The sequence below is a fragment of the Dermacentor silvarum genome, chromosome 7 (genome assembly GCF_013339745.2).
Source record: "Dermacentor silvarum isolate Dsil-2018 chromosome 7, BIME_Dsil_1.4, whole genome shotgun sequence".
Classification (NCBI taxonomy): Eukaryota; Metazoa; Arthropoda; class Arachnida; order Ixodida; family Ixodidae; genus Dermacentor; species Dermacentor silvarum.
This window is the reverse complement of record NC_051160.1, coordinates 39,321,433-39,339,235: the sequence shown is the minus strand read 5'-3', so window position 1 is coordinate 39,339,235 and position 17,803 is coordinate 39,321,433. Positions and strand designations below refer to the sequence as shown.

The window sequence follows — 17,803 nt, the reverse complement described above, 5'->3', positions numbered from 1 at the left end:
TTTCGTACGTGCGTCCTCACAACCTACAAGTATATATATATATCTATATGGTGTATGCCTGATTGAACAGAAAGGTATGTCGTTTGCCTTCGATTGTGATCGTAGTGTTTTGTGTTTACGCCACGAAATGTACCGAATAACGAGAGGTAGAGAACTTCGCTGTAAAGCATGCGCAATGATCCCCGTAGAATATAAGTCTAGTCCTACACAGTGGCAGTAGACAGCTTTATCTAGAGGCTCATGCACTGTATGGTAAAGTATCCATTGCCTCTTCCGCGGTGTATGGTGTTCGTCGCTTCCTCGCCGAACATATCTGTAAATAGCTTATATATACCCTGAATGGAAGCACCAGGAAAGGGTCTCAGATAAATCCTGTATTCCTTCCACAAATGCAATGCGAATAGGGGCACTTCTTTTCCAAAGAATAAAAACAAATTCCTACATAAATAAATTAAAAAAACACACAGCGTCGCCTTATAGGTATCTCTAAAGCACACGGATCTTCTAATGGAATACCGCATTGTATTCAGCAGCTCCGGTTTGAAGTTCAATAGAATATAACGCACCATGATATTTTTGCAGCTATACAATTCGAGGCACCGACAAGCTGCAAGCAGCGGCCGGATGTTGGCACCTGTGGAATGCAAACAGAAGCTTCATATTTCAACACTACAACCAAGTACTGTGGATTGCTGCTTACAGATGTTTGCGTTGGTGGAAGCACCTATTTCACAACGCTGAGTAAATGCAAGGAAAAGTGCCAACGTAAGTACATATTGTGGAGACAAATATACCATGTACGCACGTCCCTACGTACCATGCAAGTTTCGTTAGCTTGAGCAGCTTTCATTGTGCAAGTTTTTTTATCGTACAAATATTTATTCGGTTGTTTGAAGCATATCTCTACGACCACCTGAATATAGTGGTGGAGGGAAGATCTTATTGCTTAACCGAAATATCTCTTCTAGACTGCGCGTAGTGCGCCCAAAATATATAATGAGCCAAAAAATAATCCAAAATTATTCAATACGAGTGCATTTTACTCCTCGGAAACAGTTAAACAAAATCCTGAAGATGTGGCGATGCTCCCGCAGTTGTGGTGCAACAAGTACGTCATAACTATGCTTTAAGAACGAACAAACTAAATAGGAATCCTCCATCTTCCATTCGTCTAATCCTAAACTGTGCAAAATTTTAACTTGCACGCATTTCTTAAAAAGAAAATATAATGGTTACACTGAGGACCAACACTTAACCGCCTTCAAAGTGCCAAAACAAAATTTTCACGCACAATATCTTCACGATAACTACAAACTCACTCGCCTGCTTCATTGAAAAGTAATTTCAGATGTCACTTCACAAGAATAGAATTTTACAGGAGTAGATCTTCGGGCCAGTTGGTGATGCACATTTGACGACGATGAAGCTCGTTAGACGGTACAAAGGAATGCGAGAAAGACGGGTAAAGCGCTACTAACAACTGTGAATGTTTATTGGAAATGTTCCCTGCAGCAGTAGAATGCACGAGTACGCCCAGGAGATTCTGAAACCAGCACCCAAAAGAGTGAGAGTTAAAAACAAAGCTATAAAAAAATTGCATAGAACACGCGCATCTCAACATAAGACGTGATAATTGGGCAACATGTGTACGCCTTCAGTTGCTCACAAATGGCCGAAAAGGCATGAAAAACAAGCATGTGAACGAAGGAGCTTAGCTTTCACTATCAATGAATCGCGCTTCTTTGTTCAAATGCGCCACCGACGCCACGCTTAACACTGCACTACTTGAGGAGGATAGACATCAACAACTCTATTATGCCCGACGTCCCATCATCGACTGGAAGAAACATGCGCAGTTGTACTCGTAGTTATGCTTCTTGTTAGACTAACTGTCATTAAAATATGCCTGCTTCTCGTTTCTGACATAAATTCATTAGCGTCGAGAGCAGATAAGGTCCAAGTATCCATAAAGCACTCTTGTTACTACCAAAAACCTGACATGCTCATAATCACTAACCCAAATACCCAGTTTACATCCAGTCACTCATTGTATAATATCTCCGTCAGCGCCTCAAGCTCCTTGATGCTATTTTGGCATATTGAAGAATTGTTTGAAGTGCTATTTTATGACACGAATGATATTCAGACAATGATAATCTTCAGGACTTTCGTTTAGAAAACAAGTGCGTCCTAGTTTTTACCGAACATGTCGTCTTTTAAAGCTGCACGGAATATCTATTGTTCATCAAGCATCGTCATCCCCGGATTCTTTTGCTAGCCAGTGAAAGCATCTTTTCTAAGAAATAAATTCTCTAAGGTCCCCATTCGAAATACATGCGGAAATACAACAGCGGATGTGCAAAGCGCTGAATCCAAGGTTTAATTTGTTTGCCTCATAGGTGGATGAGACTCGTTATGATGGAGCAGCTGTGCGGCGTGCTTGTTCTCTTCACTGTAATGCGCGTTCAAGGTACGTGATCATCCTACATCCTCCAAACATATTCATCACCTTGTTGCGATTTTTTGTGAGAATTGTTTTCCATCAGCAATCTATCTAAAATGTGTATCTTCGTTCTCAGTATTTTAGTGTAGTACTTGGCACATCCAATGCCTAACGGATAGATTGGACAATACGTCTGATATATAAACACAACGAAACTTGCCGACATTGAAATACAGGATTAAAGAATTTTATCAAGAGCTTCATTGCTGCAGAGAGTTATGAAAACCCTTCAATTACCTGCTCTAGCAAACGAGAAACGCCACTACAGACCAACGTTTTTGTCACCGAGCTAATATTTCGCCAGAGGTGGTTCAGCATTTAAGGAATACTCATTGGTATTGCGAGAGTTACCTGTGAACCTGATCACACACGCAATATCATAACAGAATTACCCATTACCTGAAATAATTCAGGCAAAGAATTTCACAAAACAGTTTTTGTTATAAACACATTTATGCACTGATTTGTCTAAATAGTGAATTCACAATAGATATCAAGACACAACTCTCCTAACGGCAACTTTATTTCAGATCTGTCGCGTTTCGTGCCAAAATATTTTAACAGAAATGTTTGTTGTTTAATTTTGTTTAATTTTTGGATTTTTGCACGTTGCGCCTGCGCTCTCTGTTACGAATTAGACCCCGAAGCCACCGAAAATAACGTACCTGATTATCAGTATCTTTAGAGCAGTATGGTTTTACGGTTTTCTTTCAGCCCACAAACACACAAAAACACTTTCACTAATGCAGTAGAGGTATATTTTTCTAAAAACAAGGCCAACATCGTGTCATAGTCCCTTTATTGCTCATTCTGACCAAACACATCTCTAATAAAAGTGTGGTTTTCCTGATAGGCCACAAATAAGTACATCTTTTCCTGTTAAAATAAGAAATACTGTGCTTTGAGGCTGGAAAGGAAATCAGATGTACTTTAAAATAGCAGCAACAGGTCCGTGGCTATGCTATCGCGTTTAGTTTTTTACTTGCAATTCACTTGCTGGTGGCTTCCGTAGAGCCTTCCAAACCGTATGGAGATTACCGATGGCAAGTAATAACACTTGACTGGGTACCTATAAAGACAGCCTCTAGATTGAGCGGTGGCGAGCATATTGGTGCGTACCATAGATGAGTCGAAGTACGAATTGACATCAAAAGATGGAGAAGTGCACGATGAATTGTATGTACTTTGCAGCGTCGTGTGTATTGGAATGGGTTCGTTGATAAATTTAGCAGCAAACCGCGCTGAGGACATGATCTAACAATACAAAAATTGGTGATTGTGTATCAGAGTCATGAGTGACATTTTACTCGTCCTTAAAGATCGCTAGCTCTTTGCTAAAGTTGCGGCAGACGAGCAGAGTGATCATGGTGTGATATATACAGATCGTTCATACTTCTGGTGTACCAGCTTTCTTGCGAACAAGCATCGTACTGCTAGTATATTAGACATGTTAAACTCGGAATAAGATGCGTTAGAAATTATTACCGATTTTTTTCTATAATACGTTCGCGATTTTAGGATTACAGCTCATTGCGCGATAACGTAAAATGTTGACAATATGTGCCCCTTTACCGCCACAGCGTCTACGTGCACAATTAGACTCATTCAAACCTAGCTAAATGAAATTCTGGAAACACGCGTGAAAGCGGCACCTGACATACCCTGCATTTAGGAGAAAAAAAAAAACAAGCTTTGCTTCTCAAATATAACTCCTCTTTTTTTTATATACCATATTATGTGCAATAAGAGGAAACAAAATGCAAGCCACATCAGTCTCGTAAAATTTATGCGGAAAGGATACGCACAATCGACGGATTTATTGGACTGCATACAGAGCACTCGTTTCTACCGAGGCTTTATTCTTTTTACGGAAACAAGGCCTTGGATATTACAACAGGCAAGAAGCGAACAATTTACTTTCATACACTCCTAAAAAAATGGCCTGCTTAACTAACATACAGGTAATACACAGTGCGAGAACAAACAGTATTGCGGTATTACTACTATGAATAACCAATTAGCCCAGTCGATCAGCCGCCTTATTAAGCTAACAGCTGCCTGAACTTTTCAGCTGCCCCGGGAACAATGCCAGAATTCTGCCGAAAGCCACCAGTGTTAAGTAGCTGCCAGACCTTAAATCAGTCTTGGCACTTCGATCCTCAAGAAAACAAATGCAAAATGTTCCCCATGGGTTTTTGTGGTCGCGGCGTCAACATATTTCCGACGGAACAAAACTGCAGCACTGCTTGCATGAGTGAGTATTTATTGCAGTCATAATGCAACGGTATGTAAAACTCACGGTATTCATATAACTTTATTGAGTGTGCCGAATGAAATGCTTACCAGAGTGCAATAACAACCCACAGTTCGATCATGTATATCCAAGGAACACCGCAGACACCACATCGGTACCTTTGAATAACTTGCTGTTTTTTAAGCGCGTTGCAAAGCAAGTAAAACTGAACGACATATATACCAATTTTTAATTTAATCACTTCCTAATGCTGCCATTTATCGCCCATGTAAAGATTATGACCCAAAGCTTCCGCTGCGAAATGAAATGCTCAGATTGTCGAAAACTGAGTTTACGTGCTTCAATAACAGCGATAACGTTGCAATTTTCAAGTAGATTCTTTTTACGTATACGTGTAGTTAGCTTGGCTGCAATAGAGCTGAGACAAATGTGAGCTCGAGGAATTCTACGTGAAGTTGAAAAGCGACTATATAGAGCTGTTTCTTGCAGCTGTGTAGTACCTACATTAAAATTAGGGTACAGGGTCACAGGCAGCATCGTTTAAAAAAAGGAAGACCCCTATGTTGAAATGTCAAAGTTCATACAGCGCAGTTCGCCGTGCTGCTCCCATGAGTATAAACAGTCTTGCCCACCGTCATCCTCCCATCCCTCTTTTCTGACCTAAAAATGTTCCATAAAATGTTCAGGAAACGAACTGTACAGAAACATTGTAAGCCATATTATTGCCCCTGCAGTGAAGTATTCTCGAAATTTGTCCCGACAGCGGCCTGTTATCTTGTCCAGATACCACTGGATCGTTTATCTGCATTGTTGTTTCAAGCAAAAATGTTAAGAGAGGTAGCAGGCAACCATGAAAATCAAGTGCATTTCCACTACGTGAACACATTAAAAGCTATAGCTGGCACTTATGCTGTGTAATCAAAAATCGGAATGCGTAGTCCAGAAAAAGAAAAAAAAATTATGGCCCGTATTCAGAAAACGCCCTTACACCAGAATTGGTGGCAAGAACTAAGTGCAGCCAATACTACGCATACTATACATATATAGGGTGTTTCACGTAACTTGAGCCAAACATTAAAAATATACGAATGAGACGTAGCTGGACAGAACCAAGGTTATGTTTTTTGGCGTCTCTTGGAGATACTCAGACTATTTTTTGCATTCCACCTAATTAGATTATTAGTTCTAATTATTATTCAACTGCTCAACTGTAATAGTTAGAAAGAAAGATTGTAGAGCAACATGAGAAACTCCCGATGCAGATTTCTGTTGCTCAATACGTGATAAATAAAAGTGTTTTTCCGAGTGTGAAAGATGCTTGCAACTACACGCACACTGCCTCAAGCGGCCAGTCACTCGGCAGTTTTGCGTGTATTCGCCGGCATATTTGACGCCCGGAAATACACTTTTATGTAGCACGTATTGAGCAACAGAAAGCTGTATTGGGATTTTTTCATGTCGCTTAACAATCTTCTCCTTGACACTTTTCATCTAACTATAATAATTTAGAAGTTGAATAATTATTAGGATTTATTGTCTAATTAGGCGGAATGCAAAAAGTAATCTCAGTATCTCCTAGCGACGGCAAACAACATTACCTTTGTTTAGTCCAACTACGTGGCCATTTGCATATTTTAAAGTTTGGCTTAAATTACATAGGACACCCGGTATATTATCCAAGACAGCTAACCAGTGGAAAAAGCAGTAACGAACGAAAGGCTTTATGAATTATCCTCTATATGTTTGCCAGTGTAGAGTAGCCATTATACAACAGCTCCAAACCATGATTATCTGCTAGTATTCTCCTGCTGCATAAAGTTTACGATGCTCTAGGGTAGATTGATATTGTGAAATATAGGCTGTATTTATTCTTCTGTCCAGTGTGTCTTTAGGTAGATGATGCATAAGGAAATGGAGTTGGGATATATTGAATGTGATGCACAGTTTTTCTTGACGTAGGGGGTGTTTTAAAAAAGGTTGTCATGCGCGTGGCACAAAAATACTCTATGCAGATTGTGTGCGAATAGATTGTCATTCATTGTTTGAAAAATTAGTGCATAGCTGCACTGTAGCCGCGAACACTCGTAGAGTGCACATCTGGAAAAACATTTCTAGTTTTCTGCCTATCAAGCATGTGTTGAATAACATTAAATAATTTAGCTGGAATCCCCCGTGTTCCATCATACTTTATCCAACCATTACAGACGCGTGCCACATAAATTGTTAAGCCCTATGTCTCACTCATAAATGTAAGCTAAATAATTCTCTTTTGTAAGCAGTCGTCCTTCCATATTCTGTTTCTCTCATCGTTCTGTTTTCAAGGAAATAATTTGAAAAGTTGTTATCTAATACTTGCTCCTTGGAAATGACCACCACCTAGGAGGTCTAGCAGTGATAACAAGTTTCCCAACGAAGATTTTTAGGACTTTCTTTCTGACAGTGCCAGGCATCCTTCAATATCTTTGTTTCTAAAAGCCCACCCACCTCCCCCCAAAATATATTGTACCCATTACCTTGAAAGTAAACGCCATTGCGCTAATTTTCTAGACCGCGTTGGGATGAAGTCGCCGGCCTGCTTTCAAAATTCTCTTCCCGGCAGCTGTGAACAGAACCATCAAGCTTGGTATTACGACAGCAGGCTCAAGTTTTGTAAAATGCTCAAGCATGGCTCCTGCGGTAGTGGTAGCAACAGCTTTTTGACGGAAGTGAAATGCATGGAAGTGTGTAAAGGTGAGTAATTATTCTTTTTGCACAGTGCATCGGCCACACAAAAGTTAATTATTGACGATGAGCGCAAAAATTGTGCAATGAAAAGGACAGACAGCCGGTCCATAGTTGTTCAGAGGCGGTTTTGCGCACATACGGCGTTTTATTAGGTAATGATATATTAAAGGCGGTAGGTAAATTACAATTTCCGAAACACTAGAAATGCAACTTTTATCGTGAGCGCCAATTTGAAAAGACACGTAAAACCCCAGAAAGAACAATTTGAAAAGACGGAATAACGCAGGAACATGCTATAACTCCACCATGGTCTTCCAGATACGTTTTGACAATTTCAGCACTTCGTGGGCACAAGTAAAAAAAAATAAATGCAAATTTATGACGTCATACTGAAGTATATGAAGTGCACTTTAGGAAAAAAATGAAAATAAAAAGTTTATCAAAGCTAGTCCTTCGGAGACTAAACTTTTTTTATCCAAATCGAGGTGAATATAGCCTTGACAGAAAATCTCATGAGCACAAATTTTGCATGTCCTTATAGAAGGCGGCTCGATAAAGATCACTTCTTGAAGCGGAACGTCACCTTAAGCCTAAACACAGGACGAAAACCACAAACACACCGCCGTTGCCCATGTTCACCGGACTATCTGTGCTCTCCAGCAAATGCCGATTACTACGCGAACTTTGCCTTTTTCAAAGACGAATTTCGGCTTCAACTACTGAAGATGGCTTCCGCAATCACTTGGCGTCAGTAAACTACATGTAACTTGACTTCCACCTAAAACACTGTTTATTCATAAAGCCGCCCACCTGTTCCAATAGTGTCTTGGAATATATTTATTTGTATAAAACATCTGTAGTGAAGACTCCTTTTTTAAATGCGAAGCATTTCTTGCCGGCGGCTCTGTCTGTTGTCCCGCGTCCCACACCCCCAAAGCGCATGCGCGTCCCCTCCCCTCTCTCTCCTCTCCTACGCTCTCTCCCTTTCCCTCCTTTAGGAATGCTCTACGGAGAGGCGCCCGCGTGCCACACCCCCACAGCGCATGCAAGTCCCATCCCCCTGTCTCTCCTCTCCTACGCTCCCCCCTTTCTCTCCTCTAGGAATCCGGAGCAGCGCGCTCGACAGGTGGTGCGACAGCTGCATACTCCGCTGGGGCCGCCACGGTAGTTCCGCGGTATGAAAATGATGGAGCGCGCGCACCTCGTTCTCCGGTGCAGCGCCGCGATGAGCGCTCATGCCGCTGCCGCGAAACCATCTCCCGCTCAAGCTAACCATCTCTTCACTGCTTCGCATCCACACATGGTTCCCTTTAGCGGGAGATGGAGTAATTTTTTTTCTCTTAGAAGGAGTTCCATACAGGCAGGCTTGACAATTCAGCTATCACCGTGCGCTATTGAAGCTAAAGTTTGGAGCACGCGTTGAGATATGCTTTGTGCTACATAAACTGATATGCCTAGTAGCGTTGTTCGTTATGTAGTATAGCGGATTAGAGATCAAGGCGCGAGTGATTCGCTGTTTTATTTGAATTTAAGTAGGCAACTGCGGATAAATGCGCCGCGTTATGATTGTTTGCATTTACAGCCCCACTGAGTGTCAGGGGGAAATAGGAGATACCTAAAATTTCTGGACGTTTTTCCCAATATTTACAGTATGCCCGGCTCTTAATACGGCGTAATTTCGTAGAAGGGCTACTTAAAAAACGCGGGGCACATCATCATGGTGCTGTAAAGGCTACTAAATCGCTACTAACAGTTCCTCGCCCAGAAATTACAGAATGTACATTTATTGAATTATATCAGTACTAAACTAGGGTACGGTTACTTGCAGCATCATAATGCCGTTTGACATGAAGGAGCGATATAACGACGCCTAAAGGGACCCTGAAGCAATTTTGTCGATTTCGCACAAACGTACTGAGTCGTTAGGGTTGGTCCGTCTGATTATTAATTGACGAATATAAGTGCTCCGCATAAAGCGTTTAATTTGTTATAAGGTTTTAAAACGGCACCTCGCTACCGATCGCAGCGCGCCAATCGGCTGAGTTTTCAGCCGCCCAGGACCAGGTGGCGCGATTTGGCCATATGACGTCAGCAGGGCGAGCTACCCGACTAGCTGCACAGGACGCGTCATCGATAATTTGTCCAAAATTATGGCGAACAAGTGTTGCTCGTAATAGTTGAAACGTTAGTGAATTTGGTTCTGTAAAAAGAAACTAACAGAAAGAGAATGCGTAAGGACAGTGTATCACTATACTCAAAGCACTTCCGGCACACAGCAAGTGTCGTCCGCGTGTGCTACAACGTGCTCTGTGTTGGCGAGAGCTGCGCTGTCAGTGTTGGTCAGGTTGTTCCTTTTCGCGAACACCATGGTTCGGCTTTGTTGCTCTGCGGGCTGCAAACGTAGCGACTGGCATTATGTCAAGGTACGACATCGTGCCCCTCAGCAAGGCAGCAGACGAGCCCAGTGGCTGCAGCGCATCGAACTGTCGCTAGCGGAACGGCGCCAACATCTATGCGTTTGCGGCCGTCACTTACACGCTGAAGGATTACTACCACAATAGTGTTTAGCGTGTTCGGTATTCGGGTAAATGCAAGTGCAAGTGTGCTGGGCGTTTTACGAGATGAGCGGAGGCGCAAACATGAACTGCTTGCACGGTGCCAGCCACCTGTTGGCACAAAGCTCAACCAAACACAGAGCTAATATAGCAGTAACTAAGTGTGTTCTAGATTGCTGAAGATGTAAATTTTCGGCTCGAGCGTAACCTTGAACACATTGTCTTTTTAAATATATAAAATGTTTTACACTCGGTTACAGCACTATTAGCCCTTTGTGGGCCGGTTAAGCTCTGCGTCACCAGGTGGCTGGACCGCGCATGCCGTTCAGGCCGCTCACGTACGTCTTACGCTGAAGCTCTTTCATCACAGTAGTATGGAGGGTCCTTAGTTTATGCCTCCGCCCATGCGTCGAAACGCCCAGCTCGCCTGTGGTTACCAGAATGCCGGAGACGCTCGGCGCTGCGAAAGAACGCTCGTAACGCACGCTGCTTCGATCGCTCTCGCTGGGACCAACGGCCAGGCGGCCAGCGGAGAGGTTGGAGAGCCTTCGCCGCCTTCGCGCGCCGGCTCCCAGACAGTCAGAAGTAGACGACACCACGTCATACCATGACGTAGAGCTAGTGAAGGCAGGGCTTAGCCCCGATCACTCGGCCAACGAGTTGAGAAGGAAAAGTATGGCTAGGGTGAAGGGTAACTTGTAATCGTTCATAGCTATCTTAATATGAGGCGCTTCACTTCAATTGTGACGCGAATGTTTTACTACAGCTGGACCCTACGAGTCTACAAAATTTTTCCGAACCGTTTCAGGGACTCTTTATGCACTCGCCTTTAGGAGTGGAACGCGATAGCATTCAAATATCTTCGACTGATTCTCACGCTTCCCGGCAACCGCAACTTTTTTTCTCCATCTACGCCTCCGCGCACCGTGACTTCGCGGAGGCGAGCGCCATCTAGATGGTGCTGTCGCAAGCAACCGAGCGGGCCGCGCTGCTTTTTGAATAGCAGAAACGCTGGAAAAGGTGTTAATGTTTGAGTTTAATTCCATCTAACATATTGATGTTTTTCGTATATTCAAATTATGATCCGACGCTATCATGTCTGTATGTTGTCCTTTACCTTGTACTTTACGATTTTTCTCACGCATCTGACTTTTAGAAATTAAATTAGTTCAGTAAAGCCCATGCGCCACGAGGAGGGCCTGCGTGGTTGTGATTGGGATGATTTTTCGCGTAACGAAGGTCAGCGCCGCCGCCGTATTTCTTGCAACACGGTGCCCTTAACGCTATCACGCTGAAAGATATGCAAGTAACACGAACACGCACGAATAGAAAAAGGCCTCCGATAATATAGCTGACGATATTATTAAGAAATAGAGGTTCTCAAGACATGTAAAGCGAGAGGAAACAATTGGCAGTCAGAGTAATAGGACAAACGACAAGCGGACAAGGGGAGTGATATGCCGTCGAGGATGGCAGAAGATTATGTGATCTGAAGATATTAGGACATTTGTAGACGTAGGATTGGGAGTCACATACCTGAAGACCGGAACAGTTTGAGATCGCTTCTTCTCGAGTGTACATAGGTTAGCTATATGAATTGCATAATCGACAGCAAATTTAACAAATCAATATTGAATCCACGAAGCCACCAAATGGCCATTTGCATGCCTAGGTAGCCGTGCAGCTGGCATCTTATTCTATTGTGTGACTATATAATAGTTTTGATATAGTGTAACTTGCAATGTGGTGCGGTTTACGACACGAGAGGCTAAGCAGATTTTTGTGCGACTGGCGATACCTACCAGTGCGCAAATTTGATCGCCTTGAAGGGCATGATTTCCTCGAAAATAATTGTATTGACAACAGCTATTGTTCAAGGTGGTTAATTGACATCGAGGGCATGGCTACTTAACACAATCGAAAAAGTCACCTTGACATATGTCTTACATTACCATGCTGAAGATTCTGGCCCGCGAAATTTACTTATTACGCCCGCAATCGTTTCCCATTTGCGATGTAATGACTTTCAGTATAATTGTGCCCTTTGCGGTAAAAAGAAAGTCCTAACTTATTTTAGTCATCTTCACACACTCACCCATACATTCATAGCAATGAAGAGAATTAAGGCGGCACCGTTGAAAACAAAGCAAAACAAATTTAACCCCCTATTTATACTGTTGGAATTTTCATATTAGAAGTGTCCTTTTGCCGCTCTTAGGGTGGTGAAGAATTCCCTGCACTTCTGGTAGTGATTATTTTCTGTATTCTGCATTATGATTCAACTTCTTAGGGTGCTATAATTTTTTAATGTGGTGACTTCAGTATGGTTATATTGACATTTAAATTTATGTTTTATAATAACAATCTGAAATAGAGTTATTCATACAATACCGGACATGGTGCGCACCATGCAATATTACCAGATATTGAAGTGTTTATAGTTTTTTTCTCCTAAACATAATGGCTATCATTACACATGTATACATCGACAAGGTTCAGCAGTATACAATATTTGGTAATGAAGAACGAAAATAACTTGCAGTTAGACTAGTTGGTTTATGATACTTCGAGTAACACAATACAAATGGAATGGGTGACAACAACAATGCAATGAAATAGTAGCCATACTCTTAGTATGTCTTCTTATTATAATAAATGTTTCGGGCAATTCAACCACCTCGAATTGATAAAACGGGTGCTCTACTAAAAAAATGTTATTATGAATTTATTTATTTCAGGAATTACAAAACCAAGGCCCATCTGTAGTGCCAAGCCAACCACTAAACTCTGTTTTAATCTAAATACCAAATGGTACTTCGATGAGGAGCGAGGCACTTGTCGAAGGTTTGATCGAGGATGGTGCGCAAAAAATGCGAATGGCTTCATTTCTTTGGACGTTTGCCTCTGGAGATGCAGTTGTAAGTTCACTCACGTTTATATTATTAGAATTGGTGTTGGTTCTGCGGCTACGAGAAGGTTAATCGGGCGTGCTTGGCTAGCACTTGTTCCTCCTGAGCATTTTTGACCGGCTAGGTCAAAGATGCTCTGGAGATGCTCCCCGAAATTCTTTTTAACTGGGTATCCTTGAGGGAGGCAATAAAGAGATGGAGAACTACCATCCTGCTATGTTCAGGACCTTTAAAAGGATGACAGCACAGCGTTCCTATAATAACCCCATGTTTTGCAGACTTAAGCGACGCCTTTCGAAACACATTACGGTATATGATCCATCCAAACTAAGAACAACCAAACCCAAGTGGAAGATTCTTCCTGATCAGTTTATTGTTAATACAGATTGTTATACGAGGTCTACCTTAAGACTTCGTGCAGCACGTTTAGCCAAAATATTTCAGGAGTTTCCAGATAGAGAAATGTGGCCACCTTCAAGATACTGCGTATAAATCCACTGCACTGGTTTCGTGTCGTCTTCCATAGCTGGAAGAAACATTCGAAGACCTCTTCTCTTAAGTGCTATGGCAGCAATATTGCGTACGTTTGAATTGCCATTGCATCTCTAAGTAGCGGCCCCGGAGCACCAGTTAGCATTTGGAGAGCAACGCCACACACAAAAAAATGAAGTTTCAGTGGGCTAAACCCTGTCAGTAAGGAGTTTGTTGCAAATACGGGGTCAAATTGTGTTGCAAAAACATACGCACAATCAGTACAGAATGCCCAAAGCAATTATTACCGTTCAGAATCCAGCGCCGTTCTATTGATAATTTTTGTCACATGCGGCTCTCACAATCCTTTAGATGCTTCAGGGCTCCCACGTAAAAATCTGCATTCACAGGTACAACATTGATGTACTAATTTATGTTGCATCAATCCATGGCAGTAAAATAAAACAAGAGAATCATTACATTAATTTTGCTTCCTGCTTCCTAATTTGTTCTTGCCTTGGATGAACTTTATTTGCATCCTTGCTTTAAGATGTCAGCTCAATATCGTAATCGTAAATCCAAGTTACACCGTCGGTATATCAGTGAACATTCGCGAGAATTTATTGCTGTCGTAAGAAGTTCTCTAATCAATTCAATATTCTTTTCATCGAGACCTTTCCTAACCTTCCCACAATTTTAGCCCCAACTTCACGGCAATCTCTTTAACACTTTTTCGGTGAAAATTTGGCAATTGGGCACATTTTCAAGCCCTTTGATTTCTGTACGCTTCTAGCAATCATTCGATGGCGGCTGAGCACAAGAGAACGTGGCATGATGGAGGTTATTATCTTGACACTAGGATGAAAGACGTCCTGATCTTGCATCGTCTTTGTGGTCCGGAACATGGTGGACCCCTTGAACACACTTCTGTCCGTCAGGACATCCTTTCAATACGCCCTATGCAAAATTTGGTAAATTTATGCATCATTTTTAAGAGGAGCAGTTCCCCCAAAAATTGGTGTTCATCATTTGCTGCACTTATTCGTATTCTCCATTTGGCAAAAAACTTGAAGTTCATTGTGCATAAATAAACACATTAAGCTTAATTTGACATCCAGTAATCCGACCGTACAAGAGGCAAACCGTGTATAGTTTATTGAGTTGAGTGACAAAGCGCTGCACCAAGTGCTGCTGCTTAACTGGCTCACATCATATAGTACCTTCGGCCAGACGTTGTGCGCAACTCGATGTATATTGCAGTTTTGATGGCCACATTCCCCAACCCAAAATAAACCCTTGTTTTGGCCGGCACTCCGGATGCCTAAAACCATTGAAGACAGGGAAACATTTGAATAAATGTATCGAAGTAGGTTGCCAATCGTGTTTACAGCCAGATTCTTTGAAGTCATCTGGATGCCACCCGCCGTCGTGGTTTAGTAGCTATGGCATTGCGTTCCTAAGCCGGAAGGCGCGGGATAGAATCCCGGCCGCGGCGGCCGTATTTTGATGTGGGCGAAATGCAAAAGCGCCAGTGTTGCATCCATTTGCTCAGGTAGCCGAAATTAATCCACCCACGTGGTATTAGGGGAGAAAACTCCCCCAATACCACGTGCCCCATAGTCATATCATGGTTGTGGCGTGTAAAACCACAGCATTTAACTGTTTGTCATCTGGAAACCATACGGGCAAATACGGGCTGACATATACCCATACGGGCCGACATATACCTTTGAATAGAACGTATAAGCCCCACTTCACCAACAATTGTTGAGAATCACTTCAAATTTTGCGTTTGCGTGATGTGTGGCTTTCTTGATCTACCTGCAGCCGCAGTGAAGCTTTCATTTGGCTTATTTACTCTAGATATTCGGCACTAAGGATAAGAATTCTTCTAAGCATACTCCAGGTTGGTTGCAAAAACAAATATGTAATAGAATTGCAAAGTAAATCATTGTACGGTCCCTCGATAAAGATCAGAAAAAACTAGTCCAGTGTGTACTTGCAGGGCACGAAATACAATCTGGTTGTTCCGCACAAGTACACATTATAGTGAAATTTCGCTATTCCCATAAAAATGCACAAAATAGGCATCCTATCAGGCACTCCCATTAAGACCTACTAACAGTGTCAGCAAGGAGTATGTTGCGGCGTACTTCTCACATTGGTGCTTTTGTTTCCTATGCGCGTGCATTAGTCACTCTCTTGACAGACTAGCCTTTCGTCGAAAAATTCGTTACATTTTAACAGCATCGTGGTTCCTGCTTATGTAATGCCTCTGTGAGCTTTTCGAAAGTGCTCGGAGCGGAGAGGAGTGACATTGTAATTTTGCGGGAATGTTCCGTTTTACTTGAGCGTCAGAGAACGCGCCAAGATAATATTTTCTCAAAATACATTTTGGAGATTTTCTTGAGAAAGACATATTGCAATGACTACAAACATCTACACCAACATAAAATAGACAGGAAGAAAGGTGACCACTTACGCATAATATTTCGTGTTAGATGGATGTGGTATATAGCTTCCTGTGAGCGGGCGGGCCAGCCATTAAGGTCGATGTATCGGCACGTTCACGATAACGTGCTCATGCTTAAGTTTTCTTTAGAAATGAAATGCACCATAGGCTAATGAACTAGGAGACTCAGGCTGAGAATGGCCTGTGTAGTACTAGATACCTATTGATGTAATTTTGACCATCATTTTACTATCCATCTAGCAAAGAACGACGTTTTCCGATCACTGCTGTATCTACGATAACACTTTATTATTTGAATATGTACTATGTTCTTTCATAAAACATATAATATGAGGTACCTGATCATCACGAGTTCTAGTGATTGGAGCAATGCATTAGAGCGATTATGACTTTTAAGCAATATGAAAATTTGGTTTTTTATATAAATCGGGATACGCTTTTCCAACTAGCCATAAAGATAACCACGCCTTTTCTGTTTTATCCACCAGATACAAAATCATGCTTGAGGTGCAAGAAGCCAACACCACCGAAGATCGCCAGTCGTCCAATTAACAAACCATCCAATACCAGCCAACTCTTGAATACCATCCAGCCACCCTATGCCTCACAGCCCCCACCCAATACCAGGCAGTCATCCAATACCATCCAAACATCACATGGCGTTCCAAATTCTAATACCATCCAACAATTCCGTAACTTACAATCATCAGGTACTTTCCAACCAACCAATGCCATCCAACCACCCAATACTATTCAATCATCTAGAAACGTCCAGAACGTTAACAAAATTCCACGCAATTATTAGACACCAACAATCCGGTAACTTCCAACCACCTAATGCCAGCATACCATCCGCCACCAATCAACCAACTTATAGCCCCCAAACAGCCATTACCTCCGAGCCATTCGACGCCTCTCAACCATCAAGTACCAAAAACCATGCAGCCAAAATGCACCGCAAATTTGGCCACCTCATCAAAGCCCACTTCTCCAACAAGTGCCTAAATATTCAAGGCTGTTTGGCTTACACTCCACTGCAATTTGACCAAATTTGGAACACATCATTTGCGGCTTTGAAATAAACGGTGCTGCTGGAGATGGTAATTGCGGTCACCCAGGCAATAACCTTACGAAAATGAATGTTCTCGTTTCAGTTTTTGTGATAGCTCATTGTCCACTATAATGCCCATATGAACAGGGGCATTGGTAACTAAAAAGTAGAGAAGAACGCGTCGTTTGTCAGAATAGGAGAGTATTTTGTCAATAATGTTTATGCAAAGTCATTAAATAATTACCAAACAAGAAAGATGAGCTGTTTTTCTTGAATTACACAATAAGATATTCTTAGCACCCTAATCATTCAAATAATTCGAAAAAATATAGTTGCCTAATGTCAACCAAGGAAAAAGAAATATACGGGAAACAATAATATGCACTTGAAAGGATGGCTGACCAAACGCATTATTCTGAAAACGCCCATTCGAGCTACCAAAGTGGGGAAGACGAAAGGTGTGATAATAAATATTTATCATTAAAAAACTAAATATTTGCTACTCATATTATAATCAAAGTTCATGAAATTGTACTACGACACATTTGTGAAATATGACACGAGAAATTTGAAAAGAAAAACAATGGGCTCCAATCCACGCTGTGAAAGTGGTTGGGCAGCGACGCTATGGTATCAGTTGAAGCGATAAACCAATGTGACGTAGCCTTCAACTGGGTCTTGCCGGTCCTGAGCACGATGCCGTTGTGCCTATTGACGTTGCTGTACCTTCCGTCGCTCATCGTACTCGCGCTCCGCTTGAGGCGTCCTACTTCTGCTTGGCTAGCTTTCAGCAAGAACCGCTGCGTCCTGCCAAGCCTAAGCACCACTCCGTTGTGCATATTGACGCTACTGTTCCCATCACC

The 17,803-nt window shown here is 42.1% G+C and overlaps 1 protein-coding gene across 1 annotated transcript; it reads left to right on the top strand.

Annotated features, from left to right (window-relative positions):
- Positions 1-2,405: 2,405 nt before the first annotated feature.
- Positions 2,406-17,231, top strand: LOC119457930 (papilin-like). Its single transcript, XM_037719695.2, has 5 exons — positions 2,406-2,470; positions 4,575-4,757; positions 7,305-7,487; positions 12,775-12,954; positions 16,378-17,231. The coding sequence occupies exons 1-5, from the start codon at positions 2,416-2,418 to the stop codon at positions 16,692-16,694; spliced, it is 918 nt and encodes a 305-aa protein (XP_037575623.1). The 5' UTR covers positions 2,406-2,415; the 3' UTR covers positions 16,695-17,231.
- The last annotated feature ends 572 nt before the right edge of the window (positions 17,232-17,803 follow it).

Coding starts and splice junctions, on each gene's coding strand:
- LOC119457930 (XM_037719695.2), top strand. CDS start 2,416: ATGATGGAGCAGCTGTGCGGCGTGCTTGTTCTCTTCACTGTAATGCGC. Junction 4,758..7,304: donor CTGCAGCACTGCTTGCATGA/GTGAGTATTTAT, acceptor CTAATTTTCTAG/ACCGCGTTGGGATGAAGTCG. Junction 7,488..12,774: donor ATGCATGGAAGTGTGTAAAG/GTGAGTAATTAT, acceptor TATTTATTTCAG/GAATTACAAAACCAAGGCCC.